Consider the following 13,319-nt stretch of genomic DNA (forward strand, 5'->3'; position numbering starts at 1 on the left):
AGAGTCGTTTCCATGAGAGGAATCTTATTAGCTGCAGATCAAAGATTCCACCTCTTAGGAAAATCTTCATTATGATTAGAGTTTCAGGAAAAAAGCAATTTGGCAGAGTTGGGACGATTTATCCTGCAGTAAGGGTTCATCTGGTGCAAAGGGCGAGGCGGCGGCCAACGTTATGCTGTGTTAGATGCATTTGTTGCCTGAGTTAATTTGCCTAAAAAAAGTCACACGGCAAGACTCAGTGAGTAACAGCAAACACAAACATGGCAGCCAGTTGAAAGCATTCCATCCGTGGGGATGCTGTTTTGATTTGTAAAGAATAAAACTGCACAGATGCTACTGCTTCAGGTTCCCCCGCATTACTCTCACTGCTGAGCTCCTGAACTTGCGGTACACCCAAGAGTAACATCACGACTGTCACCTCAGAGTAACAGCCGAGCGTAGCACCTCTTCATCATGGCATTTCAACAAGAAGTAACAAGAGTACTTCTCCACATACAAAGCAGCTATAAAGAGGCCCAATTTTGACCAAGGTTAAGTTCAAAAGTGCCACAATATGAAATCTGGATACTGGTGGAAGAGTCTTGATAAAACTTAACTCTGCACAACAGCTTCAATTATTCATCCATCCTGTGAACTGAAAGCCATTTTGGCAGAGTTTTGGGTGCTGATGTCTGGTGCTAATGCTTTTCTTCTTCACTCCTCCAGCCTTCTCTCTTTAAACACTTTTTTACCATCTTTTTTTTTAATTTTTTTATAGCATTTTTTATTGTGGAGCATTTCTCTGCATGATCTCTTTCCTCCTGTTGACTTCAGACAGGGCTGCCAAGGCAAACAGAAACACACCTACATTCTGGCACAAACTGTAAAACCTGTGCAGGTACAGGTGCGTACGCCCCGCCCGCTCTGACCTAAAGCAGACACTTCCAGATTAGCTAACCACACTGCAATGCAAAGTGAAACCTTACATAGGACGCCCATTGTTCACCTCAGTGAAGCTGACTGACAGCTCGGTGTGCACAGTTATCTCACACCACATGCCAAAATAAACACACATAGATCAACAATGTGGTTTACCAGCTGTTCGAGCCATAGCTTCCTGAATCACTATCCAGAAAACAATGAATTAAAAAAACATACAATTAAAACAGCTTCATTAATAATGAGATCAGAAGGTTATCTGGCTGCTTTAAACGATTAAATCTACACCGGTCACACACCTAAGTTAATCATGGAGTCTGTGGGAGTCTTAGTTTGGTGCAGGCACAACAGGAAACTCTGCCATCTGTGTGTTTTCACACAGCATGAAGGAAGCTCTTAAAGGACAGTTACTTCTCACGTAACAACCTGTTTATAAGCACTGCATGCTGGATTATTGGAGAAGGCTGGCGGCAGATGAAGAGTGTGGTGGTGGCCTGAGGGTGAACGTTGCATACAAACATGCTGGCCGCATCCACTCGAAGAATGGCTTCATCTGCGGCACAGCCTGGCGCTCCCTGCACACGAACCTATTTCTGTACAGTAAACACAGAAACGGTGCAGTGTGCAGCTTTTTTTTCTGTTGGAGCATCTTCTGCGTTTCGAGGAGCAGGGAGTGCGCCGTGGTCTCCGCATCGCCCGCCCCAAAAGCCGAAGCGCGTAACCAGCACGCAGGTCCTTACCTTCCTCCTCTCCCATGCGTTCGTCCTTCCAGGTGCAACAGAGCAGCATCAACCTCATTCACACGCGGAGCTCCGGGAGAGAGCCAACTGCCTCTGCTCGACGGATAAACGGTGTTCACCGACACACACCGCAACGCGCCCGGGGGTCGTGTCGCTGCGCGTCGGTCGCTCCCTGCGGCGGCCCACACAGCTTCCTTCTGCCCGCTGCCTGCACGTTTCTGCGGCGCTTCATTCAAGAGAGGCGCTGACCAATGAAGCTGCCGAGCAGTGCGGAGGAAACAGGGGGCTGGCCAACCACAAACACGCCCTGCTTAATAAAGTCTGGTGGAGGAGGGACGGAGGGGAGAGGGGTAGGTGGGGGGAGACGGCGCAGAAACGCCACCATAGTAACTACAAGGTAACTACAAGTAGACAGAGTGCGCTCTTGTAGAAAGGCAGGTAAAATATTAACGCATTGATGCGTGATAGTGGCGAAAGGGGTTGAGATATGGGATAGGTGGAGGTGCTGGAAGTAGCTGCTAAGTGTCTCATAGAAGTGCAAACAAAGTGTAAGCAAAGGGTGCAACATAAAAAGAAGCTGTAACGAAGGGAAATAAAATGAAGTGGTTGGCTGGTTTTAAACCCATGAAGGCAAATCTAAAAGCAGCTGCAGTGTAGTCAGGAGTATAAAAACTGAGGTTTTATTAGATGTCTAAATCGTGAAATTTGCTGTTCATGAGATTAACTGGGGCTTAATTTAGGAGCCATAAAATCAGTTAGCTCTGCGAAGAAGTGTAAAGCAGGCACGAAACGGAAGCCTGAGCGCACAATTCAGAAATTACAAAATGGTAATTACTGATTTTAGTCATTGCTTAAATGCAACGCAGTCAACACGTCCATTTTCCTTTATGGTTCAGTGTAACACACGGATTCTGTGTGTACAGCATGATTATATCACCGAATCATCTCTGAATTTCAATTGTACAAAGCACAGAACCACAGCAGAATGCAAACATAAAAAATATTTTTAATTCAAACCTTCTTCAGTCTGGAATTTTTAACATACCTGCACAAAGGGCCACAAGTGAAACAGCAGCGTTTGTAGTGTGAAATATCAAAGGACCAGAGTGTAAGAACAATCAAATATAACTAGCTTCAGTTAAAAGAACCCAATCAGCCACCGTCTCACAGCAATTCTGAAACGCACAGAAATTAGTGCCAATTTCACACAACAAATACGGAGGCGAGTTGAGGTGCAGGTCTACCATGTGACACTAGAGTGGACATAAAATGGCAAACTCAAATTCAAATGCAGACAGACTATCAACCTATTGGAATAAATCTGAGTGAGACCTATAAGACATGGTTCTGATTGGATATTATTGCCATTGGTCATGGTCATGTGATCTATCACAGACGATTTAAGATGGTGCCGTCCTACGTGTCATTATCTGAAGAAAAGCAGACGTAGTCGAAACGTCACACACTACTAGATGCAATAAATAAGGAAGCTGGAGCTCTGCAGTGTGTGTTAATTCTTTTCTATGTTTACATTTTTTCGGCTCTGCACCTGCTCCACGTGGTGGTGACGATGGATCCCCCCCCCCCCCCCCCCCTTTTTTTTTTGTAACTCTGAGTGAGTCTGGATGACCTCAACACCTCTGTAACACGTCTCTTTGCAGTAAGGGACTCACTTCCACTGGATGACTTATGTAAATGTAGACGGCAACAGGTTTGTATAATTAGGTTTGTAGTATTAACATGTAATTGCCAGCAGATTCATAGCAGACTGATTCAGTCTTATCGCACTAAAGACAGCAATAAAATGGTAACGAGGACGGCAGCTCACTGCGGGTGGTTGCATACCCGGTCTCCGTCTTCAAAGCACACAAATCACAGTAATCTTGCTTATACTGCAGTCTCCAAACACTGTTTTCTCATGTGTGAGTATAGCATTAGTGGACACCAAGTTGAAATATTTTTGCTTAAAACTCCTCATTGCTTAGACATGATGAACTTAACGCTTCTTAAAGCTATCTGCAGCCGGCAGTGTGCAAAATATACACAGAGTAATGCACGCTTTAACAAAAATTCTCAGTTTATGTGGGCTATCATTATTATTATTATTAAATATATGTATTTCCCAAGGGGCTTCCTGCAATTAGACACATTTTTTGATATTAAAAAAAACTTATTTTTTTTCTTCAAGAATCAGTGTCGCTGGTTCAGCGTCAGGAGTGTTGGTATGGGGAGATGGGAGTGGGATAGCTAAGCCAGGGCCAGAGGTTTGATCTGTTTGTCCCAGCGGCAGGTCGCCAGGTAACTGATTTAGTACACGTATGTACAAAGGGTTTGCCTACACCGATTACATGTTGCCTAAAGTAACACAAACACATTATTTCCTGTTAGAAATTAAGCAAGCTAACTAACACTAGGAAAATCAAGCAAATAGATTTACAGAAATGTGTAATTGCCAGCTGTAGAAAAACAGAATTCGACTAGAGTTTCACAGTGACATTGTTTTATGTCTGCAGTAAAGCCTCTGCTCCTGGAACAACAGTGTAAGCTACTTTTACAGGATGTGGATCACGGGTCAGTGGCTCTCCCAGGAGATCTTCAGGGAACAGCAGTATGAGTTCATTACTTCCAGCTGGCACAATAAGAACACAGCTCATAGTCGCCATACTCTGGCAAAGTGTTCGCACCTAACCTGAGGTTTGTTTTCATTATAGAGAAGAAATCCTTCACATACAATAAATCTGATAAGTGATTCATTTTCCCTAGTGGAACAATAACAGAACTCATATGAAAAAAAAGCTCTAAAACAGGCAGGACTTGAACCCAGGTTATTGTTCCAGCGTTGGACTGATTCGACACTCCCCACCGGGTGATTTTGATCAGCCCTCAGGACGGACAGGAAGAAGTAATGAATAAGAAGACGCGTGTTCTTTAAACACATTTTATTTTGTTATTTGTTAAAGCAAATAAAATGCCGGGATGTCCGGGAACAAGTCACATGTGTGCCGTGGAAACATAAAAAGTGCAAAACCACACTGTTCCTCCTTATAAAAACAGTTTTAAATAAAGATGAAGACTATCCCACGCCACATAAGACAAGGTCTGACCCAGCGAGGCTCAAAGACAGTTCTTACACAGCACCGAGTGAAGGAACTGAAGCCATCAAATTAGTACAAAATACAGTACACAGTTACGGGAAGAGATAGGGGTCACTTGGCAACAGCGCTCATGAACCTTTGGTCAGTAAAGCCTTTGGTTTTGTTTTTTTTAAAGCAGCTCAAGTAAATAAAGAACAGGGATTTTGTGCCTCACATAAACACAGCGGCATTCCCATTAAAACAAAGTATTAATCTGTATTACAGTTAATAACAGTGAATAAATGCAAAAGCAAAGGATTGTTTTTTTTAATGCTCACACATTCCTGATAACAAAAAAGCTATGAGTCAAATCATGGTGCCGCAAATCTTGAATAATGACCAGTTACATAAATGTAAATGAGACTAAACATTTGAAGCAGACTTAAACACGACACATAATGAAACACACACGCACATACACGTCGCGTACATACCAAAGCAGTGTCTGATTGATATTTAAACCCACTGCTTTTTGACTGTCTTCAGCAGAAAGTGTTTGGCAACATTTAACACAAAAAAGCTGAGAACACTGAACTGCACAGCAACAAGAATCAGCAAAGTTGGTGAGAGCAGATGGGTTGGCTGGAGCCCCAGTTACCACCGCTTTATACCCAGCAGGCCTAAAAATGGCAGCAGAGAAAATGGGGAGCCAGGAACCGCACTGACATTGGATGGATATCATCAGATTTCGGCCTAGCTATGACCAACCCCACCCCTGTGACAGGTCAGAGAGGAGCAGACGAGCCCTGTGCTGCCCAGTGAGACGGATCACCTTGATTTCGTTTAGGATTAAAGCAGAAAGGGAAATCACTTGTGGGTGACATTGACAGCCGATGGTACAGACAGAGTTTCAAACAAACAATACACACACGTGCAGGCGTGTGTGCACGGACGCAGCGACACATGGTGGGCCGGTGCGGTACAGAATTAACTTGGTTAACTTGAACACGTTAATGATTAAAAGGCACTGTCAATAACATACGTCACATGTACAAAATTCTGGGTCGGTGGGTTTGTGTAAAAACAGACACTGAAGTCAAGTAAGTAAAAACAAACATCTTTACAGGTTGTCTAATGGGGCTTTGCATATAAAATGTACATTCTCGATCATGCAGTAGCACCATGGTTTCTTGAGGTCACTGGATCTCGAGAGATCCTCTACTTCCTCCTCCCACAGTATTTGCCCTGGCATCCTGCAACGCCACCTACAGCAAACACCGGCAACATTTTAGCCTTTGCAGCAACTTCTGTTTTTCAGGATGCTTCTTCAACAATGTGCACAGGTCTTTTACCTCTATAGAATCCTCCGCCTCCTCCTCCACCTGCGCCACCAAGGAAGCCCTGCAGAGCACCGTACTTTGCTGCTTTGGCTGCAAAACAACAAAACAATATTGGTTATTATGTTTCCAATCTGAGGGTACTGGCCTTAATGTTTGCCAGAAGATTATCCGACTGGACACTGGGCAGATCTGTCCCTCTATTTTCCACGCATATATTTGAATATCCAACTGTTCTCTTGGCTTTTTTGTGGGTTTTTGTTTCTATTTCTACAAGAAAAACTTTCTCTGTGTAAAATTTGGTACTTTCAAAAAACAAGAAACCCCCCAATATGATTCATTTGCTTTCAACAAAATGTTCTTCTAGTGCATAAATGTTTAAGAACTTGTCTTTTTCTCGGCATGTCTTATCAAAGTTCACATTTGATAAGTTCACGTTTCCCTGTAAGGATGCCGTTTAAGGCAGGAGACACTTGCCTCCAAACACGGGTGCTGGAAATTAAACTGTAGATGGATTTACTAGTGAAGTTTGCACTGCAGACCGGCTCAGCAAGTTATATTAATAAGGTAGGTGATATATGACAGACAGCTGCTGATATACTGGACAAGAACTTTATCTTAATCTAATCAACACCACCAAGATGAGATGAATGATATTTATAATAAACTTCTACATATAAAGTTTTTGAGTCCTGGTGACTGTGAAATACTTTTTAGGATGGCTGCTAAAAGGCACACTGATTTTACAAGTACTTTAGCAAAGATCATTTTGTCCCATCATTGTGGGACTGCTCCACTATCCACCAGCCCAAGGAAGGATGTGAAAACCCTCACTGGTCATGTAATGGCATGACATGAAAATGCATGCATGTCTCAGACCACCAGCACCAGTTCCCCTACAGGCTACATACTTTCTCCCCTCATTTTATTCCTGCATACCAACAGCTCCACCTCCAGTCAGTCAACCTTATGAAATTAGCAGATGACGCTACCTCGATCGGGCTAATCAAAGGTGGGGATGAGTCTGCCTGCACTCAAAAAATTCTGTTGTTGGATGAATACAATTTAATCATGGCACCTTTTTCCATGTGATTTAACCAAGTACAATAACCCATTTATGACCATGTCAAACCAACACATTTGACATTTGGTGGTTTAATGTAATCAGATTACGTTGGATCAATGTAGTATACTTACATTGACTTTAAGTGATTTATTGAAGTATATAAAGTGAAATTTATTTTAATTCATTCTACACAAGTTAAAAACTTTAGGAAAACACAATGAAATCTTGTTGTTTGAACGACTACTTTGTTAATAACTGCTAGTCTTGCTTAATGAACCAATATGAGGGTTGATGATTTCATAGAGACAAACAACCATTTGCACTTACATTCATGGATAATTTAGAATTACCCATTAACCTAACTCTAATTACACACTGCAAATCAGCCAGATTGTGGATTTGAACCCAGGCCCTTCTTGCTGTGAGGCAACAGCACTAACCATCGTGCCACCAAGCTGTCAAGCCAGGGTTAACAAAACTAGGAAAACTATGATTGCAAGGCTTGATGCAGAATTTTCTGTACGTTTTTTTCCTTGACATGTTAAACCACAATAAATAGCGATAGCATACACCTGGTGTGGGTGTAGTTATCTGCCTCTTAAAACTCCAGCGATTTTCCTGCAGTTTGACATCTAATGTGATTTTGTGAATTTCGTGAGTCCAGGCAACGAACCACTCTTACTAGATTGATCTTGTTGAGATGACATGATACAAATTAAGTTGCGGATTTTCATGCAGATGCTACATGATTTAATTATGTTCACCATAGAAACATGAAATTATTCTTGATTAAAGTTTGAGTTGTTTCCTATCTTATCTTCTTCTTACTGTGTTGATCCCATATGTTAAGATCATTCACGTCTGTGTTCCCCCATTTAGTTACAATTCTTCCTTCCTGTTTTATTTTGATAGATACCCATCTCTAGCTTCTTGACTTTAGTTGTACTTCTCCTGTGTAATTGTCTTTGATTATCTTCACCTGCATCTTGTCATCCACTTCTCCTAGTTACTCTCATGTGTAGGGTTGTCTCCCCTCCACACTCCACTGCTCTACTAAGAAGGCAACTGGCTGGAATCTGCACTTCTCCCACAGGAGCTTTTTAAGTCACTTGCCTCTGGCAGGGGGTTGCAGCACATTAGGACCTACACCTCAAGGCACAAGAACATTTTCTTCCCGTCTACAGTTCTTATATCTTAATCTTCTTAATGATCCTCCAGTCACGTTATAAGTAACATGTTACACTAACACATGCTTATTCAGGGCATTCTATAAAAAAAAAAATCCTGGTTTGGCTAAAGTTTTGTCAATAAACCTGATTCAGATTTCATTCAGAGACTTGAAAGCCCTTGAAAGCTGTATGTCAGGTACTTTGAGTGATCCAACGAATGATATTATAGCCTCTAAAATAGCATGCGCTTTCTATGAAATTATCCCACTCGCAGGAGTAATTTAGTTCAGGAAGATACAGATTATGGTGTGTTCATCATACGGGCTGAGCTGCACCATCTGCACTGACCAGCACACACCCATTTTCCAAACTCATCTCGATAATCTGGCATGTTGGCGTGCTCTGCCAAAAAGTAGATTTAATGAGAGATAAACTGGAAAATGAGCAGAGCTTCAGGGAACAGTCGCTCACTGAAACAATGCCTTTATAATGTGCAAAAAAATAAAGTTTTCTTTTTGCATGTGTGAAGTAATGTAATGAGAGGACGTGGAGTTTTGGTACCTTGTTGAGGAGTCAGCGGGGCTGGCACATATCCTACACAACAGGAAAGACAAATACAAGAGTAGGTGTCAGCAGAGCAATGATAGGATGAAACCACTTTGGGTCTGTCACACAGGTGGATTCATTTCTCTCAGCCAGGATGTGGTTAGAATTAAACTGTTGACATTATAGAAGATCGCACAGGAGGCACTTAAACGTAGAGCTGAGCTGTTTGTTCCAGACACATTTTCAGTGCAGACAAGTGACCAGATTTTATGCAGACAGTAGTCTTCTCCTGTCTGTGTTTTGTATTTATAATACCGACATTTAATCTTGTGGATAGAGGTGCATAAGGTTTGTCTGCTTAAACTGAAGAAATGTCAGTAAAATGTGGGTTGACCTGTTTAATTATTTTTAACTTAAAATGGAAAAGTTCACAAATCCTTTTGGTCTAAAAAAAAAAAACAACCTTCAGTGTTTAGGATAGTCAAAAATATTTATGAATAATTAATCAAATTCAAATTAAACTAAAACATTCCAGATATTTAAAGTTTAATATGTTTTTTTTTAAGTTGGATAAGAGGATACAGTAGATATCTCTACTGTAGATTAACGAGTAAGAGGTCATAATAAGCATGACATGGAAACTGTGCAAAAGCTGAAGCTGCGAAAGTGGCCGACATTAAGGAAAGGAGAGGGAAGAATAAATACCGATGAGGTAATCAGGTAATATTTTTCCTAATGTGGTTTCCGAATCATTTTCGGCATGTGAATATTGTTGCAAGAAAAGAAAACCTTCTGTTGCTCCCCTCTCCTTTTCTTTAAGCTCTAAAGTGGAGGCAGCATTAATCCGGCCCCTGATCCAGAAACAAGGACAAACAGTTAAACAATCATCTGTGCGCCAAATCCTCCGCTCGGTGGAGGCAGGTTTATTTTAGCAATGCAGTTATCAGTGCTATGAATGTACTGTGAATTACAGTTTTTCATTAGGTACACCAGTTCAATTGCTTGTTGATGCAAATATCTAATCAGCCAAGGGTCAAGACGGCATGCTGAATTTCAAACTGCTTATCAGAATGATGAAAGAAGACTATTTGATTTAAGTGACTTTGTTGTGAGACTGGCTGGTCAGAGTATTTCAGAAACTGCTGAGCTACTGGGATTGTCCCCAACAACCATGTCTAAGGCTACGTTCACACTGCAGGTGAAAGCGCATCAAATCAGATTTTTTGGACCCTATGCGACCCATATACGATCATGGTATGACAGTGTGAACGGCACAAATCCGATATTTTCAAATCCGATCTGGGTCACTTTCGTATGTGGTGCTGAATCCGATACATATCTGATGTTTTAGAAAGTGTCTGCTGTTTGAACGGTCATGTCGCATTAAATCCGTCTTTTACGTCACTGACACAAGACAGACGCCAATTATCAGCGCCGGAGAAGCGCCCGATAAGACATCGCGAACGCTTCCTGGCCGTCCAGTGAAACTGTTGGGAAGACAACGTTGGAGAAACGTTAACATTTTATTTGTACTGCATAATCTGCAGATTCTGACAGAAATCTGCAACTATCCTTTGAAGCACCGCTCCTCTCTTAAACAGCAATAAGGATCATTATTAGGTTATTTACATTATTATGTAAATAACAAAATAACTTAAAGCAAAAATTGGGAAACGTGAAGTCCGAAGTCTTTATGTTAAGGGCCATCAGTCAAACAATATTGTTTGGTCTGGGTCTAAACAGAGCGCGTTGTGTTTGACGTCTTCTTTTGCGCATGCGGGCCGCTTTGAGCGTTCACACTAGAGCGCGTTTGCTGTCGCATTTTATTTGTAGTGTGAACGAGCAGACAAAAAAAAAAAATCGGATTTGATCAAAAAATCGGAATTGAGCATTAAGACCTGCAGTGTGAACGTAGCCTCAGGTTTATTGAGAATGGGCTGAAAAAGAGAAAATATCCAGCAGGTTGCTGTTGTCTGGCTGAAAATGCCTTGCTGATGTCAGAGGAGAATCACCACATGATTCAACAGGAAAGCAACAGTTACTCAAATAACCGCTTGTTACAACCAAGATTTGCATCTTTTTTTCTTTTTTCTTGAACAACAGAAGGCTGGAAAGATTGTCTGCTGCGACAATACAGCTGATGAATGAATGATGAATCTTTGCAACAAGCAATTAAGGCCGTTCTGAAGGTAAAATTGGTCCTACTTGGTACTAGCAAGGTACATCTAATAAAGTAGCTCATGAGTATACTTCAGTCTGCTTTACTGAAAAGTAGTATTAGAGCCTCTTTTTTTGGAGTTCTTATTCTTGGGTGAAAGTCCACCTCCGATACAGCCACACACTCTTAAAACATCCTACCACTGTTCTCTGCCTTTGATCCCACCTTCTAAAGATAAATGGCTCTATTTTGTCATTTGTCAACACTGATTTATGGCACAACCTGCGCCCTTAAAAGGTCACTACACAGAAGTGTTTATCACCAACAACAGGTAGCAGGTAGTATGTAACATAATGTGTGCTGTGAATTCATCAATATACTTTAATCAAAATGTGCATAAAGGAAGTAGTTGTTTTACCTTGGTAGTACTGCTGGGGGTATCCTCCTCTGTAACCAGGAACTACACCTGTAAATTTGAAAAAGCCTTTTTAATGGAGACCTCACAGGCCTACAGATAGAAAATATGTCACACGATAAGAATTGGATTCATGTATAGAATCTATTTGTGTTGGCAGTAAATCCATTTGCACTAAATGTTTTACAAGTAAGTTATGATTAAACAACCCAGCATTACGCTGAATATGACAACTTGACCTGATTTTCATAATTACGGATCTCTCAGTTTGGCAAACCTCCCTGATGGAAAAACTGTGCTGCAAAAATGAAAGCTATTAAACCATCTGCAGTAACACAGACGGATGTGTCTGTGTTCACTGGGAGATGGATTAGGACACAGTTTTTATGACTAGCTGTAGCCGGGCAGTATCTGTGGGGAAGTGAGAGCAGGCGGCACTGTCGGCTGCTGCTGTGTGATTGCAATGATCCATCACGGGTGGGCAGAGGAAGAGAAGAAGAGGCAGGTCTAAAAGCTGTGCAAGTGTAAATATGGCTGTAGACTTCTGAACAGAAATATGCATCATCTTAAGCTGCTTAAGAATAAAAAGGAGAGGGACTGAGTGGTAAAAATGTCACTGTGGTCCTCACCTTGTTGGTATCCGCCACCACCTCCAATATTGCCGTAGCCTGCTCAAATTAAAAGACAATAAAGAAACAATTCAAATGTTTCTTTTCTTCTGATATACAGCAAATACAACTTTCTAAGTTTCATATTTCTATGGATTGTAGTTTTTTTTCCTGTGTGTATTACTCCAGCATTGTTGCTTCAGGCCCTAAACTGGCATGTGGCCAGTGGCTCAGCTAACGTCACATTAACGTCCTCATCCAAATTTCCCCTGGCAGAATTTTGCTATTTCAGGGCAGGACTCCCCAGGGGGGTTGTGTTATCTTCAAACAATCCCACAGTGATGTTCTGCACAGTAATATGGTCTCCAGGGCAAAATGATGTGTTGTTGACTTGCTCCATTTACAGACTCCTAACGGAACAGAAATACTGCAGGGATTACTGCCCTTGGTGGAGCTTGCCTTTGCAGAAGCTGGATTTAAAAAATAAATAAATGGCTGAATCACTTTATTTCAGGCCACATTTCTCACTGGTAAACAAACTCTGCTAAAGAGAGAGAATATGGTACTGTAAATGTCTACAAAGTGTCTTTTTGATACAAGTAATCTGAGTAAATCTAGTGATTTTGGTTTGATAGCAACTCGCTAACAAAACAAAAACTACTTTAAAAAGATCCAGTACTGAATTTTTGAGGCTTAATTTGAAGAGGAAGTGAGGTGGACGTTTTCCCAAACACTGTTTCTGGGAAACTGTGTTTTCAACATAAAGTACACAGTGGCCACAAGCTATAGGAAAACACATTCACAGCACATTTCCCATGTTTACATTGTGCTTTGATGTGCGGCAGCAGTACCGGGCCTGTTACATTACCTGGTTTCGGCGCTTTAGCTGCAGCTCCAGGATACGCAACTCCACCTGTCACACAGAGAAAACTGGCTTACATGCAATGACCCTTTAATCTATTACTATAGCCATCCTGCTTAGGACTGAGAGCCACATAAAGAATGAGAAACTCTTTGAATATTGCCCCAGTTGTTTTCCTTCCTTAAAGTGGTTTCTCATTCCTGATACGCTGCACCCTGCACAGCAACTTATCAGCATTTTGGCCAATTTCCTGCACAGGAAGTGGCATGAGATGACATCTCTTCACCAACTGTCACTTTGTGCACTGGACTGGATGATTTTGTTGTTGTTTTTTAAAGTCAGGGAAACATTAGGCATCAATGCTGACAGGCTCGCCTCCTTTTATATATACCTTGTCCAAGCAGAGTGTATCCACCTGAATCATGG

The 13,319-nt window shown here is 41.6% G+C and overlaps 2 protein-coding genes across 12 annotated transcripts in view; both read right to left on the reverse strand.

The window, feature by feature from the left end:
• limk1a (LIM domain kinase 1a) overlaps positions 1-1,902 on the reverse strand; it is a 54,850-nt gene extending 52,948 nt beyond the window's left edge. The window contains exon 1 of the mRNA XM_004543774.5: positions 1,659-1,902. Within this exon, the coding sequence (XP_004543831.2) occupies positions 1,659-1,716 (58 nt within the window). The 5' untranslated portion in view covers positions 1,717-1,902. The remainder of the gene's footprint in view (positions 1-1,658) is intronic.
• A 2,680-nt stretch (positions 1,903-4,582) lies between these two features.
• elna (elastin a) overlaps positions 4,583-13,319 on the reverse strand; it is a 53,926-nt gene continuing 45,189 nt past the window's right edge. For all 11 annotated transcript variants that reach the window (XM_076873191.1, XM_076873188.1, XM_076873185.1 and 8 more), the window contains 6 exons: positions 12,900-12,944; positions 12,053-12,091; positions 11,427-11,474; positions 8,866-8,898; positions 6,085-6,162; positions 4,583-5,997 (listed from right to left, as the gene is read on the reverse strand). In XM_076873191.1, the coding sequence (XP_076729306.1) occupies positions 5,951-5,997; positions 6,085-6,162; positions 8,866-8,898; positions 11,427-11,474; positions 12,053-12,091; positions 12,900-12,944 (290 nt within the window). In that variant the 3' untranslated portion in view covers positions 4,583-5,950. The remainder of the gene's footprint in view (positions 5,998-6,084; positions 6,163-8,865; positions 8,899-11,426; positions 11,475-12,052; positions 12,092-12,899; positions 12,945-13,319) is intronic.

Source organism: Maylandia zebra, linkage group LG14 (genome assembly GCF_041146795.1).
Source record: "Maylandia zebra isolate NMK-2024a linkage group LG14, Mzebra_GT3a, whole genome shotgun sequence".
Lineage (NCBI taxonomy): Eukaryota > Metazoa > Chordata > Actinopteri > Cichliformes > Cichlidae > Maylandia > Maylandia zebra.